Source organism: Thalassophryne amazonica, chromosome 3, assembly GCF_902500255.1.
Source record: "Thalassophryne amazonica chromosome 3, fThaAma1.1, whole genome shotgun sequence".
NCBI classification, from domain to species: Eukaryota; Metazoa; Chordata; class Actinopteri; order Batrachoidiformes; family Batrachoididae; genus Thalassophryne; species Thalassophryne amazonica.
This window is the reverse complement of record NC_047105.1, coordinates 89,230,516-89,254,859: the sequence shown is the minus strand read 5'-3', so window position 1 is coordinate 89,254,859 and position 24,344 is coordinate 89,230,516. Positions and strand designations below refer to the sequence as shown.

General features: G+C 42.1%; 1 protein-coding gene across 1 annotated transcript in view; it reads right to left on the bottom strand.

Moving 5' to 3' along the window:
- The window catches only part of LOC117507226 (limbin-like), a 126,992-nt gene that overhangs the window by 34,204 nt on the left and 68,444 nt on the right, over window positions 1–24,344 (bottom strand). Inside the window, exons 16-18 of the mRNA XM_034167048.1 lie at window positions 4,714–4,888; window positions 1,043–1,186; window positions 197–424 (exon numbers count right to left, since the gene is read on the bottom strand). Of these exons, the coding sequence (XP_034022939.1) occupies window positions 197–424; window positions 1,043–1,186; window positions 4,714–4,888 (547 nt within the window). The remainder of the gene's footprint in view (window positions 1–196; window positions 425–1,042; window positions 1,187–4,713; window positions 4,889–24,344) is intronic.

Genomic DNA, 24,344 nt, shown 5'->3' with positions numbered 1-24,344 from the left:
AAAAAAAAGATCTGCCACATCAGAACTAGGCATTATGGGATGTTGCAAAACAAATTTAAATACGCAGTTGGCAAATTAAGCCTGATTATGAAGACAATTATATCTTAGAGAATTAAACTGTTAGTGTCTCAAAGCCATAATGTAACGGCTGCAATGAAACTTCACAGAAGTGAAACTGCAGTGACAAATTTCTTACCAAGCAGTAGTTCTGTATGCTCTGTGCCAAGTCTTGTCTCTCTAGGTTTTTCTTCTCTCTGAGCTGATGAAAGAGGACACTATGCAGGGTAAGCATGGCCCTGGAGGTCTCCAACACCTTGATTCTCCTCTCAGATTTCTGGTAGTGGAGTGCGGCCATCTGCACTGCCAGCCCATCTGCCTGCGAATGCAGATAATCAACTCGCTCCCTTTGCATCTCCTCTAATACCTGCCAAAATGAGGAGATTTAATCATCTGGAATGAACTCAAACCACCTCATAACCAATGTAAACAGCAAACAGGTTCATAGATTCCAAACTTTAAAGATAAACTATTTTATCACCACATAATGAGTTAGTGAAGTTGATTAAAATTAAAATAAGCGGCCGAAATGGGTTTCCTCGGATGGCTGGGATCTCCCTTAGAGATAGGGTGAGAAGCTCAGTCATTCGTGGGGATATCAGAGTAGAGCTGCTGCTCCTTCACGTTAAGAGGAGTCAGTTGAGTTTGTTCAGACATCTAGTAAGGATGCCTCCTGGAACACCTCTCTAAGGAGGCACCCAGGAGACATCTAGTAAGGATGCCTCCTGGGTGCCTCCCTAGGGAGGTGTTCCAGGCAGGACCAGCTGGAGGGAGACCCCAGGACAACCCAGGACTAGTTGGAGAGGTTACATCTCCACACTGGCCTGGTAACACATCGGGATCCCCCAGTCAGAGGTGGTCAATGTGGCCCGGGAAAGGGACGTTTGGGGTCCTCTACTGGAACTGTTGCCCCTGTGACCCGATAAGTGGTTAAGATGAGTGACAGTGAAAAATAAGCAATTGTTTCTTTATAGCTTGTATGTACCTTCTTTGTAAACCCACGCTCCATCATGTTTTCCTTCTCAAACAGCTGGATCCCGTCCTCTAGCCTTTTCTGGAAATGGTGCAAATCAAATGTGTCCATTTTCAGTCTGTTTACCCTGGATTTCCCTTTGGATTGTGGCTTCTTCTGCAAAAAATATAATGTTTTTAAAATAGATGGGAAATTGACTCCAAGTCTACTGTTAGGATGTGAATAAAATTGTTGAGCCTTTTATTATCTCGGAATAACTATGTTTGCTCATCCTGCTGAGACACAGTTAAGCCTAATCACACTGTGGTTTGTATTGGCAGTCAGTCTCCACATTTGAGAAAACACTTAAAGTACCACTATGTCCTGCTAAAGTTTACATGGGAAATGTATCATGAGATTTAAAACTGAAAATGTTACAACAAAGTCAAAGTCATCTCAGTCAGCTCAGAGATCAATCAACCGGAAATCAACCAACACTAACAGTTCCTTAACAGCGAAACAAAGATCACAGAGAGGTTTACATGTTGTTTGTCGTCTCTAATGAAAGATCAAATGCCAACTCATTTTTTAAGGAATAACATGTTTGGTTCTTAACTGGAGATCCTCTATCCTCGCCACATTATACTGGTGATGGTGGTAATGATAACAATCAGCATCTCAAATGTTTCTGTTAGTAATCCAGAAAAGGCAGCCAAACACAGGTGGCCAATGGGGCCACAACACATCCAGATTAAGACCACACCAGCAAAAACAGAAAACACAAGCGCCAAAAACATCTGTATCAATTCAACATCAAAAAAAAAAAAAAAAGCATAAAAAAAAATTATTACAAATTGAGAATAAAAACACTTGCAAAAACACACAAAAACAAATATAATCTGCAGTGCATGCAACAATTTAATAACGCCACAAATTCAGACAAATGCTAGGTTGAAAATGCTGCAGCCAGACTTTTGACACGAAACAGAAAATTTGACATTACACCCATTTTGGCATCTTTTCACTGGTTTCCTATCCCAGTGAGATCAGATTTTAAGGTTCTGCTACTAACCTATAAAATTATTCATGGACTGGCACCTCCCTACCTATCTGACCTAATTAAACCTTACGTACCAGCCCGGGCTTTACGTTCTCAGGGTGCAGGACTACTTTGTGTCCCTAAGGTGAATAAGAAGTCTGCGGGTCACAGAGCTTTCTCTTATCGTGCCCCTGTTCTGTGGAATGATCTCCCTGCGTCAATTAAACAGTCAGATTCTGTGGAGACTTTCAAGTCCAGACTTAAGAGGCAATTATTTTCCCTTTCATATGGCTAGCATACTGGTACAGTTTTGTTTTACGCTTTTTACTCTTTTAATTCATTTTATTAGTAATTGGAGCGTGCCGTGGCCTCAACTTTACCTAAATTCTGGGTCTTTTAGTGAAATTTTGGGCTAGTGGCCGGCGATCACCTTAGTATTTCTCTGTTTTTCTTGTTGTTTAATGGTGACAAATTATACAGTATTTCTTGTCTTGCTGATGCCTGACTCTGTTTTTTCTCTCTGTTTAAGGTGCAGCTCCATCCAGAGATGGGAGTTGTGTTCGTGTTGGCAATCCTCCTGTCCTGTGCGCCAATAGCATTTCTTGTATATCTGTCCGTGAATTGTTCTGTAATTTATGTCTGTAGCATGGCCCAAGCAGAGGGTCACCCCTTTGAGTCTGGTCTGCTTGAGGTTTCTTCCTCAGAGGGAGTTGTTCCTTACCACTGTTGCTCTGGGGGTTGGTAAGGTTAGACCTTACCTGTGTGAAGCACTTTGAGGCAACTCTGTTGTGATATGGCGCTATATAAATGAAAATAAACTGAAATTGAAAAAAATGCAAACACAAAAATTCTTTGCAAAGCTTCACAACACAACAGATGTACTCACAACACAAATAGTTTCTTAGCACATCATCATCTACATGCTATATATTATGTCTGCCTATTCAGCAGAGTGGGGTGAGTGCATTTACTTTATTCATTATTTTACACTTACATGAGCTATATTTTAACTTCTTATCCTTCTTTCGGCTGCTCTCATTAGGTGTCACCACAGCAGATCAATTGTTTCCATCTCATCCTGTCCTCTGTATCTTCCTCTGTCACACCAAACACCTGCATGTCCTCCTTCAGCACATCCATAAACCTCCTCTTTGGCCTCCTTCTCCTCCAAGTGCCTAGTGGCTCCATCTTCAGCATCCTTCTCCCTATATATACCCTGGGTCCATCCTCTGCACATGTCCAAAACATCTCAATCTCACCTCTCTGACTTTGTCCCCAAACCATCCCACCTGAGCTGCCCCTCTCATATGTTCATTCCTAATCCTGTCCATTCTCATCACTCCCAAAGAGAATCACAACAGTTTCAGCTCTGCCACCTGTCGTTTTGTTTGTGCCATCATCTCTAAGCTGTACAACATAGCTGGTCTATATTTTAACATTTAAGTATTTATTTGCAATGCACTGAAGAAGTCAGTTAAAGTCCTCTGGGCAGAAACATGTTGTAAAAAAGTGTTTGCACGTATGTAGTATAATTTACAGTCGACACATTCTTAAATTAAGTGGTTACGTGTGATGTACGTTATGTTGGTATTCTCTGTTTCCAAGCGCATTTCAATTTGCAAGGTGTCTTTTTAATGCAACTGTCTGTTTCTGCATTGATGCACATGTTTGCTTGTTTTGGTTTTTGATATTCGCTGTAAATGTTTTCTGCACTGACTAGTGTTGTCTGAATTTGGAAGTGTTGTGGCCGCTATCAGCTATTATATAATTCCTAAGTAGATCCTTGTTATTTGATTGGTGGTTTGAATGTCACGTGATATGGATCATTCGTACCATTTACTACTGTGTTGTATTTACAGTGCAGTTTAGGTGCTGTATATTTTGTGCTACTGCACGCTACGACCACTTCACACTCACACTAGTGGCGACGGTGCCTCGTTTAAAAACAAACAGCTGCCTGACACAGCGCCCAGACTCACTGGGTAACGGACGGGAAGGCTGGCTGCATTGAGGGGGCTCAAGATCAAGTCGGAGGGTCCTGAGAAAGCAATGTTTGCTGGAGGCCAGGTTGGCCCCATCGCAGCTCGGGGTTTGCAGGGAGCCACTGGGGCACAGCAGGCTCCATCAGATGACACCCGGGTGAGACGGTGCATCTCAATCTCGCTACTGAGCTTTGGTGGACACCGTCGAACCGGGAAGGGCGCAAGTCCCGTTTCTCTTGTTTATAAATTGGTAAAATATCAAATAACAAGGATCTATTTTAGGCGTTATACAAAAACAAATAATGAATGTTTTTCCATTCGTGCAATGGAAAGAATATTTGATGAGGTTAAAGATGATATGTTCCATTCAACGAGGGGCAAAATTCATTATTTGTATACCATAAAATCATCTGATGTTTACTTCTGTGGATATTCAGTTATGAGCTCTTATTGACCTAATTTTCAGCCTTGTCAGTAGGCCAGGGCATGAGACAAATGACAAACATGCCAAAAGAAGTCTTTACTGTAGAAAAAGTACAAATGAAATTTTTCTCCTACTATCACGATAGGCAAGCGCACCAATTTCAAATTGTCCCTTTCACAAACTGCAATATTTACAGAGCTGAGGCTGTGTGTTTATGAGCCTAACACTTTATTTCAGTAATGAGCAATTACGTGCTCACCATGCATTTCTCATTCTCTTTTTTCCAAGCTGCCAGTGCAGTGTGGAGTTTGACTGTAAACACGGCGTGTGGCAGCATCAAACAACGGTCCATCACAGACAGACACTTCTGAAACTCCAGTTTCATTTTTAATCTGTCGTCTTCAGAAAGGGTCAGCTGGGACGAACACAGAAACCTAAGACAGGGAGAACAGTAGTTAAAAACTGTAACACTACTGACATAAAACGGTCTTAAAATGATGTTGATAATACTGTGATATTACCATATTACATATTTTCTGAGGTAATATATGAAGAGTCAGATGCAAAACCAGTATTTCCAAACCATAAATTTTTAGTTGAGGCCAACATGTACTTGGCTGTCAAGGGGACCATCAGTGTGCAAAATATGAAAGAATTTGAAGAAACTGTTTTCATTTTATTGATGAAAGTTTGTGCATTTCCGCATATGGTTTCCTTTAAATGTCCATTTTCAACTGCATTTTTCTCCATTTGAGAAAAAAAAAGCAAAAAAAAAAAACTACTTACTGGGTTTGCATCTGAACTCTTCATATTGTCCATCAAAATTTGGTAGCATTACAGGCCTGTATAATAAATCCCTGAAGAGAGAGAGAGAGAGAGAGAGAGGGGTGTGTGTGTGTGGTTGGGATGTACAGCAAACGTAAAGAGCACAAGCTGATTTCTTGTAATTTGACAGCAGTCAATGCGACTCTTTCAGATCGCTGAAATGGTCTGCAAAAAATTGTACTTCTTTTTTCCGTGTGTGAGTTCTTCCCCAGTCATGGAAAGTCCAGTAGAAGGTTTTAATTATTTAACATTGCTGGTATGATGTCTAAAGGACCACAGATCATTTCTCTGCTGTGTGCTGCTTGCATGGATTAACCAAAGCCACAGACATATTTCTCAGTTATTTTGATTTGGCAGGCTACAGTTTAAGCTCAAATGAACATACAATGCAGATTGTGTTCTTTTTGGAGTGATTTCATTGGAGCGGGGTGAAAAGTGAATGTAGCAGAGCAGATAATCAGCAGAGCGGTCTGCAGTGGCTGTTTGGGAGGCGGCAGCGAGGGGGGGATCTTGCACTTGAGTAATTATTATTGCATCAACTGATGCATGGCCAGGTTTGACAAACTGCATCCCACCCTTATTTCTCTCATTACTTTCACTGCATCTTTTTGCTCTAGTGGTGGTGGCCAAGTGGTTGAGCACACTTGTTTCCAGAGCAGAAGGTTCCCAGTTCAAAGCCCCTGCCCATTTCTGCATGTTGAGTCAGGAAGGACATCTGGCATAAAACTTGTGCCAACTCAACATACAGATCCACCTCAGATCTGCTGTGGCAACCCCATGTGAAAACAAGGGAGAAGCTGAATTGACTGACTTTTATTGCATCTTTAAATGTGGCTCCCGTTGCTGTACATCCACACACAAGTCTTAGTATACAGAGATATCAATTAATAAACACAGCTCTGATATTTCATCATTTTCTACAAATAAATAATAAAAATGAACTTAACAAAAGTATGCTGAACACTGAGATCAGCCAATTGAAACTTGCCATAGGTAGGTACAAGCACAGACTGCAACCCCAATTCCAATGAAGTTGGGACGTTGTATAAAATATAAATAAAAATGGAATATAATGATTTGTAAATCCTCTTCAACCTATATTGAATTGAATACACCACAAAGACAAGATTTTAAATGTTCAAACTGATAAACTTTATTGTTTTTGTACAAATATTTGCTCATTTTGAAATGGATGCCTGCAGCACGTTTCAAAAAAGCTGGGACAGTGGTATGTTTACCACTGTGTTACATCACCTTTCCTTCTAACAACACTCAATAAGTGTTTGGGAACTGAAAAAGGCTCAGCCGTTCACAAGCAAAGATGGGGCGAGGATCACCACTTTGTGAACAACTGCATGAAAAAATAGTCCAACAGTTTAAGAACAATGTTTCTCAATGTTCAGTTGCAAGGAATTTAGGGATTCCATCATTTACTGTCAATACTATAATCAGAAGATTCAGAGAATCTGGAGAACTTTCTACATGTAAGCAGCAAGGCCGAAAACCAACACTGAATGCCCGTGACCTTCGATCCCTTGGGCGGCACTGCATTAAAAACCGACATCATGTGCATGGGCTCAGGAACACTTCAGAAAACCATTGTCAGTTAACACAGTTTGTCGCGACATCTACAAGTTCAAGTTAAAATTCTACATGCAAAGCAAAAGCCATACATCAACAACATCCAGAAACGCGGTGGTCTGATAAGTTCACATTTCAAATTGTTTTTGGAAATCATGGACGTCGTGTCCTCCGGACATAAGAGGAAAAAGAGCATCCAGACTGTTACCAGAGCAAAGTTCAAAAGCCAGCATCTGTGATGGTATGGGGGTGTGTTAATGCCCATGGCATGGACAACTTACATATCTGTGATGGCACCATCAATGCTGAAAGGCACATCGAGGTTTTGGAGCAACACATGCTGCCATCCAAGCAACGTCTTTTTCAGGGATGTCCCTGCTTATTTTAGCAAGACAATGCCAAGCCACATTCTGCACGTGTTACAACAGCATGGCTTCATAGTAAAAGAGTGCAGGTACTAGACTGGCCTGCCTGCAGTCCAGACCTGTCACCCATTGAAAATGTGTGGCGCATTATGAAGCGCAAAAATACGACAACATAGACCCCAGACTGTTTGAACAATTGAAGTCGTACATCAAGCAAGAATGGGAAAAATTCCACCTACAAAGCTTCAACAATTAGTGTCCTCGGTTCCCAAAGGCTTATTGAGTGTTGTTAGAAGGAAAGGTGATGTAACACAGTGGTAAACATACCACTGTCCCAACTTTTTTGAAATGTGTTGCAGGCATCCATTTCAAAATGAGCAAATATTTGTACCAAAACAATAGTTTACCAGTTTGAACATTAAATATCTTGTGTTTGTGATGTATTCAATTGAATATAGGTTGAAGAGGATTTGCAAATCATTGTATTCTGTTTTTATTTACATTTTACACAACGTCCCAACTTCATTGGTATTAGGGTTGTATATTTGGGGTGTTTTAACCACTCTGACTCCCAGCCAGATTGCTAGTGTTTGCCTTTATTTTGAAGGCTTGCACTTGAGTTTCCTTCTCTATTCTCACCTCTATTCTTTCTGTCTTTTTCCTTCTCACCATATTTGTTTGCCCGTCCTTTGCATTGCAGCTATTTTGCTTTTCAGGAAGTGTCATGGTTATTTTAGCAAATGCGCGTCCAAAATTACGCAGCTCTCAAAAACATAGCAACAATACAAGAACACTTTTGAGGGAAGCCACCAAGACACCCGTAACAAAACTCAATAGACTTTTCTGGCAGTGACTGAGGTCATGATGACATGGAAATTTAGATTAATCCTCTGGCACATGACGTGGACTGACAATGGATGTGTGATTACATGCACAATCTGGACATTATACCACGATCACAGGCACTGCCTCAGCGTCAGTGCATTTCAGAGCCGTGCGAGTTGCCATAAGCCTCTATGACCACAGATCTCTCGTCCACCTGACTGTTTTCATTTTTATATATTGTATTATTAAAAAGAAAAGAGAATACAGGCATGTCTGTGCATCTCAGAGCTGCGCCTCAACGTGCTCAGCTGATTTCCAGAGGAGGGGGGGGGAAAGAGGTTTTTATTTTTTGCTCTGTGTAACACTTGCTTTGACAATGAAAAGTTATGTTTCCTATGCAAATAAAGCTCCAGTGAAACTGACATTGAGAGAGAGAGAGAGAGCACACTAAAGCCCAGGTTACACATAGACGGTTTTGTCGGCGGGCAGTACGAAGACCGAAGTTCGCGGTAGTTCCGGCTGTTTTTGCGGTGGAAAGGGGCGGAGCATTTTGCTGGCATTTTGAGCGCCATACTAGCCGCAAATGGGCGGAATAAAACGCCGCTAAATCCGCCGAAATAAAGCGGCGTTTTTGACGCCGTAGCATCCGGCACACGTCAGGCAACGGGGGTTAATACCCAGTTCTATCCTTTACAATCGCAGGTTAAGACGCGCGTGAGAACGGCTGTGTTCTGCTGCCACCGATAATGCCCTGTGTACCGCTGGATTTATCCAGGCAAATCCTGTGTTACTCCAGGAAGTTTTGCATATAGGCACCGCCCCCAGAGTATAATAGGCTGAAGCAGCTGTCAATGCAGGGGGAGGGAGCTCATCTCTCAGCCTTTTATTCTTCTTCCTTTTTCCCTCCTCAATGTGTTGCTCGTCTCCACTACAGGGCTCTCCTCTGCTTCTGAACCAGACCTCTTGGTAAGTCCTTGCAGCTGCCAATTTACTTTTAGGAGGCATACTGGAGCTTCTCTGCAAAAATATCTGGAGCTGGCCGCGAGTGAGAGGCCTGCATGCAGCGCGCTAGCATTTTTATATTGACCGCCGCCTATCGGCCGTTTGGAACGCCGTTAACCAGGAGGTGGCGTTTGGAACGACGTACTGTCTGCTAGCGCCGCCGTTTTGTCTGCCTCTGTCGCCGGTTAAAACGCCTTTGAGGACGCCGATGTGGGCTCCATCACCGTTTATACGCCGTTGATTAGGGATACAACGCCGGCCGCCAATTACGGCGGTGTAAACTGCGGCACTACAGGAAGGAGCAGGATTACACGGCGATTAAAAAGTATCAAACACCGTTGTTCAGCGTTGTCGCCGTCATCACGCGAATTCTCCGGGAGCGCTCCCGGAATTAGTTCGACATGTTGAATAATTTTTTGACGATCCCGGTAAGCCGGAACTAAGCCACGCCCCCTAGCGCCGGCATTAACAACGGCGTTGATCCTTAAGACGGCAAAAAACCTTCCGGGAGCTCTTACCGTCTATGTGTAAACGGGGCTCAAGTCCCTTCAGCTGCTCCTTTGTTTGCACCGGGGTCAACCACAGCAAATCCAAGGTAGATCCGCATGTTTGAATTGGCACAGGTTTTATGACAATGAAAACGTATGTTTCCCATGTCAATAAAGCGCCATTGAAACTGACATTGAGAGTGAGAGAGAGCACGTGACACACAGCGGAACACAGCAATCCTCTGCATGCCCCCCAATCAAAAGAAATCAAATACTAGTTGAAAACATGTTCGTGCGGTGTCATAACGCATCAATCTGTCGCTCCATGAGGCGTCATGACATCAAGCCTGGTTCACATGGCAAGATAATTAGGCCGATATCGGACCCGATCTTCCCCTTCCGACAATCTTAAGGATGCCTCCACAATCGTGATGACGCTAATATAATCTTATCAGATATTCCTGCTGTGTGTGGTGTGTTAAGAAGGACGTGAGGAGCTAAATGTGACATGCAGCCAATATGAAAGTAAGGTGTCTGACCTGGGAATGTTCGTGTGTGAAATCTGTTCGTGTGTGTTGTTTTTACCGTGTGGCTGACACCACCACTGTACAACTAACCTGTCAGATCTATGATTTTTTTTTATCTCCACGTGTGTGGTCTCTCAGGTTTGTAAACCTACAGATTTTAAAATCCTGCGGCGACAATACTGTGATATATCCGTGTCGCCAGCAGATGGCAGTGTTCTATGCATTTTGACGCCGGTTATATCACACGGCCTGAATTCACAATTTAACAGACTTTTCAGCTTGAGAAGTAACCTGGGCTTCCTCTGGCATTTTTACATAAAACAACACAATAACAACATCTATAACCCAGAGATATATTCATGAGAGTTTTAGGCACAATATACAAAAAGTTTAATGCTGTTGTCCGTGTGGGGCCTGATCAGAGCGTCTCAAATGCATTTCTTCTGTCGTGAATGTACTGAAAAACCATAATGCACCTGTACATGGCATGTCCACACCAAAACCTTCAGAATTACTGCATTACTTTAAAACTAAAGATATATCTGATATTTCACTTTATAAAACTTCAGCCATAATATTAATTTCAATAACTTGTCTAAAATTAGTTTGGTTAAAATTTTAACCATAAGTTAAAACTGTATGCCTCTGGATGACTTGGATGATATTGCCAGTGTGTTTAGTATGGGGTCACAAGAAATGAGCTTTTTTTTTTCTGTGACCAGTTCTCCTTTGCCTGCAGAGGATAGAGTGGTTTCTTCTCGAACCAGCTCTCCTCTGTAGATGATAGAACTACACATCTACTACAAAAAGCTACGTCTGCAAAAATGTTAGCGGTCTAAAAATGATCAGACAAAAACTTATCGGAAGATAACTGGTCTGATGATCGTTTTCAAAGTTATATGAAAAGCTAATCAGATAATGAAAACATCTTTGCTAATTAGCGGTTAGCAGATTAGCGGAACTGTGCCCACCACTGGTCCGCAATACTGACAGCAGAGTGGAGATGCATTTTGGGTAGGTGAAATGTAATGCATAGTACCCCAAGGGTTTCCTGCTGGGTTCATTATTTTATTTTAATATGTAGCGAAGCTCATCAGCATCTCACCATGTCATTTAGGTCCTTCAGACTTTATCTTGAGTAAATGCTTCAAGGGAGCATTAGCATGGCAAAAACCTTTCAGCTCCTGCAGACCCCCCTCCGCCTTTTTAAACATTTCTCGTTCTTTGCCTCTCACATGCCTGGAAAAGCTCCTCGCCACCTAACCATGTCCTTTAGGTCCTTCAGACCTTTTCAGTAGAATTGATCTTGGGAGCATGAGCATGACTAAAACCTTTCAGCTTCTGGGGGGCCTCTGCCCCCTATACTCCCCATTGTTTTTCTTTGTTGCTTTTCAGCTGACCCCCAATTACAGCCCTCTTAACCCCCTGCCACTTTAAGCATTTTTTTTATTGTAGATGTAAATTAATATTCAAAGTTTTCAGTGAGTTGACAGTAGGGCTGTACAATATGGCCAAATTATCGTATCTCAATACTGTCATATAATGTTGGGGAAAGTGAGGAACACGGACCCACAACAGGGGGCGCAAATGAACGGACAATGAAGAAGTCAAATAACAAGGTTTTACTGTTGTGAATTCGCACAACAAACACAACAGACCACAATTGTAAAAATAAACCAATTCCACTGGTGTCGTGTGGGCAGGCTCGACGATAGGAGACGTCCGTCCGAGTCGAACCGGAACCACCCGATTTCCTCTGCCACCGAACCCCGGGAATACAGGAGCCGCCAAGTCCCGAACTCCCAGGTGGCCACTGCCTCCGCTCGTCGGATCCGGTACTGCTGGCGAGGAACAGAAACAGTCAGATGTGGGTGCGGCTGCACCCAGCAACACGTAGGGTGGAAACACCACCTCCACCTCTAGTCACAAACAATACTGCAGTGTAGGGTACTTATCCGATATGAATCTAGTTCAGTCTTCAGCTGTCTTAAGCACAAGCAAAAAGGTTATTCCTCAGAAATGAGATGACTGGCTGAGTGCGTTACCTTCCTGGTAGAACGATATCTCGGCAATGAGATGGAGATGCCGTCCAGCTGATATACCCCTCAGCTGATGGATGTCAGCTGTTTCAGGTGATGGGTGATGGCTGTCACCTGGGCTGCTCCTGTGAGGTGGCAGCGCCCTCTGGTGCCTGGAGCCCGCACTCCAGGCGGGGCGCCCTCTGGTGGTGGTGGGCCAGCAGTACCTCCTCTTCAGCGGCCCACACAACAATATAAATTGTCATGTAAATGTCACTTATATACATGCTGTCCATATTCTTGAGCTGCTTGGGTGGGTAGGGAGAGTTCCCATGGGATAAAAAAGCTTTTCAACATACCATCCCTGGATCTCAAGACCAGGCACCCAAGTGGCTCTACTCTCTTTTTTTTTAAAAAGATATTTAGGTGTACCTTAGTAAACACTAGTAGTGTTCCACTTTAGATTTGGAATGTATAATAGAAGATATACCTTACTGAATTTTCAAATCAGTACAATATATAACTATGATTTGACACAAAGTGCAGCAACAGTTAAAATTAAACATTCTTAAAAAAACAGTAATAATACCACACTCATTTTGCACTCATCATAAGGTTAGGATACTGTGCCCTCCAAAAGTATTGGAACACTTGGAATTTCACACATTTTAATTTGTTTATGCCATTTTAAATACTAGAAATACAAAAAAAAAAAAAAAGTAAAATTTCTAAAATTATCTTCCTCAAACTCAAACTGAAAGCAAATCTCTAAAAACTGATAAAACCTGCAAATAATAATCAGTTTTATTGCCAGTTTTCTTTAGACAAGTCAGGGGATGGAAACATGAACAATATGTCTTTCACTTTATTTACATCAATTATGAAGAAATACAAAAGTTTCTTTCACCAAAACATCAAATCTAGGCTTTCATCTCAAATGTACTTTCTGAACTTTCAGGTCTTCTTTTTAAGAAAATCCTCATCTACACCACTTCATTAGGAAGCTGGATTTTAGATTTTTAATTAATTTATATCATGTTGTAGAGATTTGCTTTCAGTTTGAGATAAGGAAGATAATTTTAGAAAAGAAATGTATTTGAAATAGAATAAACAAATTAAAATGCGTGAAATACCAAGTGTTCCAATACTTTTGAGGGCAACTGAGAAACACTGAGGAGCAGCATCTTACTTTTTATATAGTGCAGCAGATGAGAATATTTAGACTGGAATCCTGCAAATGGTGATACAAACATCAAATTTGGCACAAATAATCCATAGACATGAACTCTTTAAAAAAAATTAAACTGATTGGCCACTTGAATTTTCAAGAGGCAGCCAGGTAGGGGTCAACTGAAGAATTACACAGGGGTCATAATCAGGGGTGGGCAATTTGTTCCAGAAAGGGCAAATAGGGTGGAGGTTTTCTTTGCAGCCACTGACTTCACCAGGTGATTTCACTCATTAACTGATTCCATCTGCTCAAGTGATATTAATCAGAGTTCAACTCAGTTTGATTAACTCAGTTTTTGTAGTAATGTGTCAAATGTGCTTCATTGCGTCTGTCACGTTTTTTATTAAGCCCACATTGTGTAGACCTTATTTCTAGCATGAAAAACTTTCGTTTACTGCTAAGAGGTTGAAACATTCAGAATCACTGGTCGTCCGGAAGGGTTCTGGGAATTACTGCCGTTCGCCATTAACCCTTTGGGGCTGACGCCGTCGTATACGACGGCTGGGACCAAGCTTTACTAAATTGTAAATAACTTTTTAATGATATGAGATAGAAACTTACTTTGTTTTGCTGAAAAGTTAACTCCGCAGACTTTCGATCCACCGTCGGCCATCTTGGTACTCCTCATAGAGACGTGATGACGTGCGCAATGCGAGTGTCCAATCGGAATTGGTTATCCGTCACATGGTTTTCCAAAATCCAATCGTAGGGCAGATTTACCTCACGTGATATGGCAAAGATCGCTTTCAGGAGCGATATCTTACTAGTTGGCCCATTTGAATAGCCCCCTAACTGCTCCAATTGCATTTTTGCAGTTTTTGAACTTGAAAATTCTTCTCTGTTATAAAGTTAATTAATATGAGGACAAAGCTTCAGTTTTTAGCTCAAACCTTTTTTGTTAAGGGCCAAAAAAGAACATTTTATTCATTTAAAAAAATATATCCGCTGATTTATCGGCTATCGGCAAATCAGCGATTTATCAATTATCTGCATTTTTTTCATCCAAATATCGTTATCGGCATCGGCCTCAAAAAAATCCATATCGGTTGGGCTCTACTCACCAATATATGTTTGGTGTGATTAGAAGTCCATAGTTCAAACGACGTGTTCAGTTCAAATCTGGAGCAAACATTTTTCTTCTTCTAAGGTGGATTAGAACTTTCTGTGGTACACAGCATATACTACTGGACAGGAGGAACCTAGCAGTCAGTGTGACTCACTGATTTGAAAATGCAGGTCTTTCAACCAGATGTGTGGTGCCGTGACATGTCAATCATCTGTGTCCAATCAGATTTCAGGAATGTCCAGTGAAACCCCGGCCTCCGCTCTAGCTCCACCCATGCCAGGAAATGTTTGACATTTGAACATTTCTTGTTTCACTGTGAGTGAGAATTCGGCACTTCCCATTTGAGTGTGAGCTTGCCACTGAGATCCCGTGAGATTCCATGGGCTCTCGTCTGTCAATCCAGGACGTGTTTCATTTGAACATTTCCTGTTTTACTGTGGATTTGAAAATTGGCACTGCCTGTTTAGGGTGCCCTGTACCATGAGCGAGCTTCGCACCGCTGCGCATCGCTCATATTGTCACGTTTCGTCTTTCGTGCTGTGCCGCATGTGACCTGCACGAATCATTTGAGCGTGCTCAGAACGACATTCTGGCTAACTGAACGGCATTCATACACAGCTGTACCACTGCCATTTGAATTGCCTTAATTGTCTGTCCCGTACGAATGCAGCTCGACTTTTGTTTGTTTTTCCTAACTCTTGTGATTCATACAGCATTCATTCTCTTATGTGACAGGGCCCTTAGAGTTGTCTGGGTGGCTTCTGTCACTTGTCTCTTTCTTGCAGTCACTTAGTTTTGCCAAACTTCCTACTGTTTATGGATTTACCATACAGTATTTCTTAGCAACTAATATTAATGAAATGCATGGCATATTCAGTAACTTGCAAATGTTCATGTATCCATCCCCTGATGCACCGAAGCAAACTGGCCATATAACAGATGATATGTATAAACAATAATACTTACATTCAGTGTGGGAAAATTATTTGTGGACTCTGAATTTGGAGGGATGATGTATACAAATGGGTGTAATTCCTAAATGGTTAATGTGATATTCTGGTTAATCCCCTTGAAATAAAACTACCATAAAATTCTACACTACAAGTAGCTCTCGGTTGTTTCTTGTCAGCTCCAGTTAGGGCTGTACAGTATGACCTAAAATTCATATTGCGGTATAAACTGAATCCTTTCACGGTAACAGTATATACTGCAATAGAAACTTAAGTGTGAAAATTATAATGTGTTTCTGCATGGGTCCCTTAGCAAAGGTAAATTGATCAAAATAAATAAATAAAAATGATGGAAAAAAAAGATATAATGTAATTTTGAAAACACTTATTGTGCAGATCTCAAAACTACAGGCACACTTTATGGAATGTGCATCTAAGATGCAAGCTTAGATTTGATGTTTTGGTGAAAGAATTAAATAAATTTATATTCAGTGGAGGTGCTGAAAATCATCCAAATCCAAGGCCATGGTTCTCGACCGGAAAAAGGTGCTTTGACCTCTTCAGGTCGGTGGAGTGTCCTTGCCTCAAGTGGAGGAGTTTAAGTATCTCGGGGTCTTGTTCACGAGTGAGGGACGGATGGAGCGTGAGATCGATAAGGTGCAGCGTCTGCAGTGATGCGGTCGCTGTATCGGGCCGTCGTGGTGAAGAGAGAGCTGAGTAGGGGGGTAAAGCTCTCGATTTACTGATCGATCTACATTCTGATCCTCATCTATGGTCATGAGATTTGGCTCATGACCGAAAGAACGAGATCACGAGTACAAGCGGCCGAGATGAGTTTCCTCCGCAGGGTGGCTGGGCGCTCCCTTAGAGATAGGGTGAGGAGCTCAGTCACTCGGGAGGAGCTCGGAGTCGAGCCGCTGCTCCTCCACGTCGAAAGGAGCCAGTTGAGGTGGCTCGGGCATCTTTTCCGGATGCCCCCTGGACGCCTCGCTGGAGAGGTGTTCCGGGCACGTCCCATTGGAAGGAGGCACCGGGGAAAACCCAGGACACGTCGGAGGGACTACGTCTCTCGGCTGGCTTGGGAACGCTTTGGGGTTCCCCCGGAGGAGCTGGGGAAGATGTGTGTGGATCGGGAGGTCTGGGCAGCTTTGCTTGAGCTGCTGCCCCCGCGACCCGACTCCGGATAAAAGCGGAAGAAAATGGATGGATGGATATATTCAGTGGCTGAAGATTCATCTCTTGAACACTAGATGGCACACCCGCTCTGAATACATGAAGCTCTTTCAGGTCGGTCACTTCCTCCTTTACAAAACTCAACATGAAACCACCAAAACATTTGATAAAAAATACTTAATTTACTCATATTTGAAGTCAGTCTGGGTAAATTGACATTACCTGGCTGATTTTGTTTTTCTAAGCCGGTTACAAACAGTGATATTTGAGAAGTGAAATGAAGTTTCTAGGATTTACAGAAAGTGTGCAATAATTCTTTAAACAAAATTAGGCAGGTGCATAAATCTGGGCACCCCAACAGAAAAAGATACATCAATATTTAGGACATCCTTAATTTGCAGAAATAACAGCCTCTGAATGCTTGCTATAGCTTCCAATGAGAGCCTGGATTCTGGTTGAAGGTATTTTGGACCATACTTCTTTACAAAACATCTCAGGTTCGTTGGTTTCCGAGCATGGACAGCCCGCTTAAAATCACACCACTTTTCACTAATATTCAGGTCTGGGGACTAAGATTTTGAGCAGTGTTTAGGGTCGTCTTGTTGAAAGATCCAGCCCTGGCGCAACTTCAACTTTGTCACTGATTCATGAACATTGTTCTCAAGAATCTGCTGATATTGACTGGAATCCATGTGACCCTCAGCTTTAACAAGATTCCCAATACCTGCACTGGCCACACAGCCCCACAGCATGATGGAATCATCTCCAAATTTTACTGTAGGTAGCAAGTGTTTTTCTTGGAATGCTGTGTTCTTTTTCAGCCATGCATACCGCCCCTTGTTATGTCCAAATAACTCAATTTTAGTTTCATCAGTCCACAGCACCATATTCCAAAATGAAGCTGGCTTGTCCAAATGGTCTTTAGCATACCTCAAGCGACTGTTTGTGGCGTGTATGCATAAAAGACTTCCTCTGCATTACAGCATCTCCTTGTGCAAAGTGTACTACATAGTCGAACTATGCACAGAAACACTATCTGCAGCAAGATCATGTTGTAGGTCTTTGGAGCAGGTCTGTGGGTTGACTATGACTGTTCTCACCATCCTTCGCTTCAGCTTATGTGAGATTTTTCTTGGCCTGCCACTTTGGGCCTTAACTAGTACTGTGCCTGCGGTCTTCCATTTCCTCACTGTGTTCCTCACAGTGGAAACTGACAGCTGAAATCTCTGAGACAGCTTTTTGTATTCTTCTCCTAAACCATGATGTTGAACAATCTTTGTTATCAGGTCATCTGAGAGTTGTTCAGAGGCCCCCATGTTGACACTCATTAGAAGAGATGCAAAGAGGAGAAACATTTGTAAATGGCCACCTTAAATACCCGTTCTCATGATTGGATTCACCTGTGTAAGGAGGTCAAGGGTCAGTGAGCTTACCAAACCAATTTTGTGTTCCAATAATTAGTGCTAAATGTATTCAAATCAATAAAATGACAAGGGTGCCCAAATTTATGCACCTGCCTAATTTTGTTTAAATTATTGCACACTTTCTGTAAATACTAGAAATTTAGTTTCACTTCTCAAATATCACTGTGTTTGTCTGCTATATGATATTTAACTGAAATTTCGGATCCAGACAACCAATGATTTATAAAGGAAAATCATGAAAATTATCAGGGGTGTCCAAACTTTTGCATGCAACTGTATTCAAACACTGGCACAATGCATACAAAACTGCCTAAAATATTAGATCTCTATTTCTTTCCCAAGTATTTTAACTGTCCTGGTCGCTCAGACTAGTGTATCCCAAAAATCAAAGCAGTTAATTAAATTCACAACCACCCAATCTGGCAACACACATACACATTAAACTATCTGGAACAGACAGCCACTGCATGTCATATTTTGACAAATCTTTTGGAAAAGAGTGGGAAGTCAACAACAATGGATGCCACCAGTGTAGAGTTTGGGATGATTAAAAGCTTCCCTTATGCTAAAATGGAAATCATTTCTAAATACATCATTAACCCTTACCACCCGCCTCATTTTGGCTTGTCAGTATCTCATAGAGTGAAATATCCCATCGATGGGATATACTGGATGGTAAGAGGTGTGCTGCGGAGGATTATCAACTTACTATTCAGAAGTAAATACCTCTGCATGAAAAAGTCCCTTTAAGGTGCAAAGCATCAGGAGTTCATTTAGTGAACGATGGGCAGATTCTTCTCCACAAAGCAGAAAAATCACTGACATGCACACAAGAATCCTGTCACTGACCTGAAGAAAGCTGTGAAGTGAGCCCTGAGCTCCATTTGCTCCTGCAGCTCTCTCTCCATGGCTTCTTGCAGAGCCTCCCTAGTGCAACTGAGGGTATGTAAAGCTGTCTTGCCTTCCTGGTGCAACCTCTCCTGGCCCTCAAAGACAGCACTTGCACCTTGTCCCTGAGCCTGTCCATGTCCTGCCTCTGGTTCTCCTTGCAGCAGCGAACATGGTGTTCCTGCTGGCCAGATTGTTAGCAGAGCCTGAAATACAGAAGGCTGGATGGCTTTTGCTTCTGCTATGGCACCTGGCACACCAGCATGGTCATCTATAGAGTGAGCAGAGGACCAGACAGGGAGCAATTGAAACTCAAGCACAAACAATGCCATATTTAGGTGTGTCTGTTGTTTGGCAGGTTTTTCACAGTATTATTGGGATGAGGGCTGAGTGTGTTTCGTGGTGTATTGCCCCATAGTAGCACCTTGCGGATGTCAGCAGCAGCTTCTTCATCCAGGTTGTTGATGAGCTCAGCTAGCTCCAAGTTGAGGGCTGTCAATAAATTCTGCCAACAGTGTAGGTGCTGGGTTACATCCACACTGCCCTCCAGACTCCTACATAGACCAGAAAGTTCCTTCTGTCGCTGCTTGTGGACACGCAGCTGTGGAAAGTGGGAAAAAAAAGAAGTAATTATTTACATAGGAGTAATATCATTAGAACCATACAAAGTGCTCACAGTACAAAGCACAGGCGCGTCCTGCATAGCATTTGTGATTATTATAATTTATTGTATTATGTTATAATGGCTGACAAAATCCCTCGTTAATTTACAAATGGGTAAATTAACTAATTAATTACAGCACCTATAATGCGTTAATTTTTTAAAACTACAATTGATCACACTTTGCTCCATTTTGTTTAGACGTCACTGACTTAGAGCAATAACTGGGTTAGATGTCTGTGCCTTTGAACATTTTTTGCACACTTTAAACAATAACACCAGATCAGAAGCATTTAATTTTTTTTAAATAGCAGCAAGAAAATTACCCCATCAGCACAGCCACAGCGCACGGGTTAGTTTATGTGGTTAAAAACAGGCTTGTCAATGTTTCCTCCTCCTGAACAAGACATGCAGGTAAAGCCTTGGTCCCAGCGAATAATAATCCATGAATAATGAGCCATGCATGGGTGTCAGTGATTATTCAAAGAATGATTCACGTTTTAAGCTGTCACTTATCCGTTAATAAGCGTCTCCATGTGCCTCCCTGTACCTCACATGTGCCAGGTATCAGCCTCTAATGAGCCACGACCGACCTGTCATTTGAGCCCCATCCAGCCTCAAGTGGCTCGTATAACCGCATATGATCCATGTCAAGCCACATATGATCCATGTAGCGCCATGTAATGCGACATTGGTGCACATTTAATCATGGGTTTGGTCCAAACATCCAGCCCTCCCACAGTCCCTTTAAAGTGTGGGTTTTCAGTTCACAGAATCTATTCAAGATGTTGTCACGTTTTTTTAACCGCAGTCCAAAAAAGATGCTCCTGCACAGTTGATGAAAGTCCTCTGTGATTCCAGAAGCGATTAGAGGTGTTTTCAACTGTCAACCTCTGACAGAAAATGATTACTCCGCTACACAATAATTATTTTATATACAGCATCTGGCGCACAGAGCAGGTGGAATTGTAGTGCACAAGTGCAGAACCTGTTCAAAATAGCCTTGTAGCTGCAAGGCACTCGGATAATGGGCTTTTAGCAGCCTCGTCCGCACACCACACGCCTCTCAAATCCTTGTTTGTCCTTGTAGTACCTCATACACAAACTGCCCCACGCTGTTGTTGCTAAATTTTGAACTTCTTGAAATTATCGCCACGCTCAGAGATGAGCCTTGTTAGCCAAATATTCTGCCTCTAAGAGCCTCTCTGCACCACTATTCTCCCACGACATGCTTTCGCTCGCTTACTCGCTACTCCCTGCCTCTAAACTTGATTCTCTCTCGATTTCTGGTAGTGGAGTGCGGCCATCTGCACTGCCAGCCCATCTGCCTGCGAATGCAGATAATCAACTCGCTCCCTTTGCATCTCCTCTAATACCTGCCAAAATGAGGAGATTTAATCATCTGGAATGAACTCAAACCACCTCATAACCAATGTAAACAGCAAACAGGTTCATAGATTCCAAACTTTAAAGATAAACTATTTTATCACCACATAATGAGTTAGTGAAGTTGATTAAAATTAAAATAAGCGGCCGAAATGGGTTTCCTCGGATGGCTGGGATCTCCCTTAGAGATAGGGTGAGAAGCTCAGTCATTCGTGGGGATATCAGAGTAGAGCTGCTGCTCCTTCACGTTAAGAGGAGTCAGTTGAGTTTGTTCAGACATCTAGTAAGGATGCCTCCTGGAACACCTCTCTAAGGAGGCACCAGGAGACATCTAGTAAGGATGCCTCCTGGGTGCCTCCCTAGGGAGGTGTTCCAGGCAGGACCAGCTGGAGGGAGACCCCAGGACAACCCAGGACTAGTTGGAGAGGTTACATCTCCACACTGGCCTGGTAACACATCGGGATCCCCCAGTCAGAGGTGGTCAATGTGGCCGGGAAAGGGACGTTTGGGGTCCTCTACTGGAACTGTTGCCCCTGTGACCCGATAAGTGGTTAAGATGAGTGACAGTGAAAAATAAGCAATTGTTTCTTTATAGTGTATGTACCTTCTTTGTAAACCCACGCTCCATCATGTTTTCCTTCTCAAACAGCTGGATCCCGTCCTCTAGCCTTTTTGGAAATGGTGCAAATCAAATGTGTCCATTTTCAGTCTGTTTACCCTGGATTTCCCTTTGGATTGTGGCTTCTTCTGCAAAAAATATAATGTTTTTAAAATAGATGGGAAATTGACTCCAAGTCTACTGTTAGGATGTGAATAAAATTGTTGAGCCTTTTATTATCTCGGAATAACTATGTTTGCTCATCCTGCTGAGACACAGTTAAGCCTAATCACACTGTGGTTTGTATTGGCAGTCAGTCTCCACATTTGAGAAAACACTTAAAGTACCACTATGTCCTGCTAAAGTTTACATGGGAAATGTATCATGAGATTTAAAACTGAAAATGTTACAACAAAGTCAAAGTCATCTCAGTCAGCTCAGAGATCAATCAACCGGAAATCAACCAACACTAACAGTTCCTTAACAGCGAAACAAAGATCACAGAGAGGTTTACATGTTGTTTGTCGTCTCTAATGAAAGATCAAATGCCAACTCATTTTTTAAGGAATAACATGTTTGGTTCTTAACTGGAGATCCTCTATCCTCGCCACATTATACTGGTGATGGTGGTAATGATAACAATCAGCATCTCAAATGTTTCTGTTAGTAATCCAGAAAAGGCAGCCAAACACAGGTGGCCAATGGGGCCACAACACATCCAGATTAAGACCACACCAGCAAAAACAGAAAACACAAGCGCCAAAAACATCTGTATCAATTCAACATCAAAAAAAAAAAAAAAGCATAAAAAAAAATTCTTACAAATTGAGAATAAAAACACTTGCAAAAACACACAAAAACAAATATAATCTGCAGTGCATGCAACAATTTAATAACGCCACAAATTCAGACAAATGCTAGGTTGAAAATGCTGCAGCCAGACTTTTGACACGAAACAGAAAATTTGACATTACACCCATTTTGGCATCTTTTCACTGGTTTCCTATCCCAGTGAGATCAGATTTTAAGGTTCTGCTACTAACCTAAAAATTATTCATGGACTGGCACCTCCCTACCTATCTGACCTAATTAAACCTTACGTACCAGCCCGGGCTTTACGTTCTCAGGGTGCAGGATACTTTGTGTCCCTAAGGTGAATAAGAAGTCTGCGGGTCACAGAGCTTTCTCTTATCGTGCCCCTGTTCTGTGGAATGATCTCCCTGCGTCAATTAAACAGTCAGATTCTGTGGAGACTTTCAAGTCCAGACTTAAGAGGCATTATTTTCCCTTTCATATGGCTAGCATACTGGTACAGTTTTGTTTTACGCTTTTACTCTTTTAATTCATTTTATTAGTAATTGGAGCGTGCCGTGGCCTCAACTTTACCTAAATTCTGGGTCTTTTAGTGAAATTTTGGGCTAGTGGCCGGCGATCACCTTAGTATTCTCTGTTTTTCTTGTTGTTTAATGGTGACAAATTATACAGTATTTCTTGTCTTGCTGATGCCTGACTCTGTTTTTTCTCTCTGTTTAAGGTGCAGCTCCATCCAGAGATGGGAGTTGTGTTCGTGTTGGCAATCCTCCTGTCCTGTGCGCCAATAGCATTTCTTGTATATCTGTCCGTGAATTGTTCTGTAATTTATGTCTGTAGCATGGCCCAAGCAGAGGGTCACCCCTTTGAGTCTGGTCTGCTTGAGGTTTCTTCCTCAGAGGGAGTTGTTCCTTACCACTGTTGCTCTGGGGGTTGGTAAGGTTAGACCTTACCTGTGTGAAGCACTTTGAGGCAACTCTGTTGTGATATGGCGCTATATAAATGAAAATAAACTGAAATTGAAAAAAATGCAAACACAAAAATTCTTTGCAAAGCTTCACAACACAACAGATGTACTCACAACACAAATAGTTTCTTAGCACATCATCATCTACATGCTATATATTATGTCTGCCTATTCAGCAGAGTGGGGTGAGTGCATTTACTTTATTCATTATTTTACACTTACATGAGCTATATTTTAACTTCTTACCTTCTTCGGCTCTCATTAGGTGTCACCACAGCAGATCAATTGTTTCCATCTCATCCTGTCCTCTGTATCTTCCTCTGTCACACCAAACACCTGCATGTCCTCCTTCAGCACATCCATAAACCTCCTCTTTGGCCTCCTTCTCCTCCAAGTGCCTAGTGGCTCCATCTTCAGCATCCTTCTCCCTATATATACCCTGGGTCCATCCTCTGCACATGTCCAAAACATCTCAATCTCACCTCTCTGACTTTGTCCCCAAACCATCCCACCTGAGCTGCCCTCTCATATGTTCATTCCTAATCCTGTCCATTCTCATCACTCCCAAAGAGAATCACAACAGTTTCAGCTCTGCCACCTGTCGTTTTGTTTGTGCCATCATCTCTAAGCTGTACAACATAGCTGGTCTATATTTTAACATTTAAGTATTTTATTTGCAATGCACTGAAGAAGTCAGTTAAAGTCCTCTGGGCAGAAACATGTTGTAAAAAAGTGTTTGCACGTATGTAGTATAATTTACAGTCGACACATTCTTAAATTAAGTGGTTACGTGTGATGTACGTTATGTTGGTATTCTCTGTTTCCAAGCGCATTTCAATTTGCAAGGTGTCTTTTTAATGCAACTGTCTGTTTCTGCATTGATGCACATGTTTGCTTGTTTTGGTTTTGATATTCGCTGTAAATGTTTTCTGCACTGACTAGTGTTGTCTGAATTTGGAAGTGTGTGGCCGCTATCAGCTATTATATAATTCCTAAGTAGATCCTTGTTATTTGATTGGTGGTTGAATGTCACGTGATAGGATCATTCGTACCATTTACTACTGTGTTGTATTTACAGTGCAGTTTAGGTGCTGTATATTTTGTG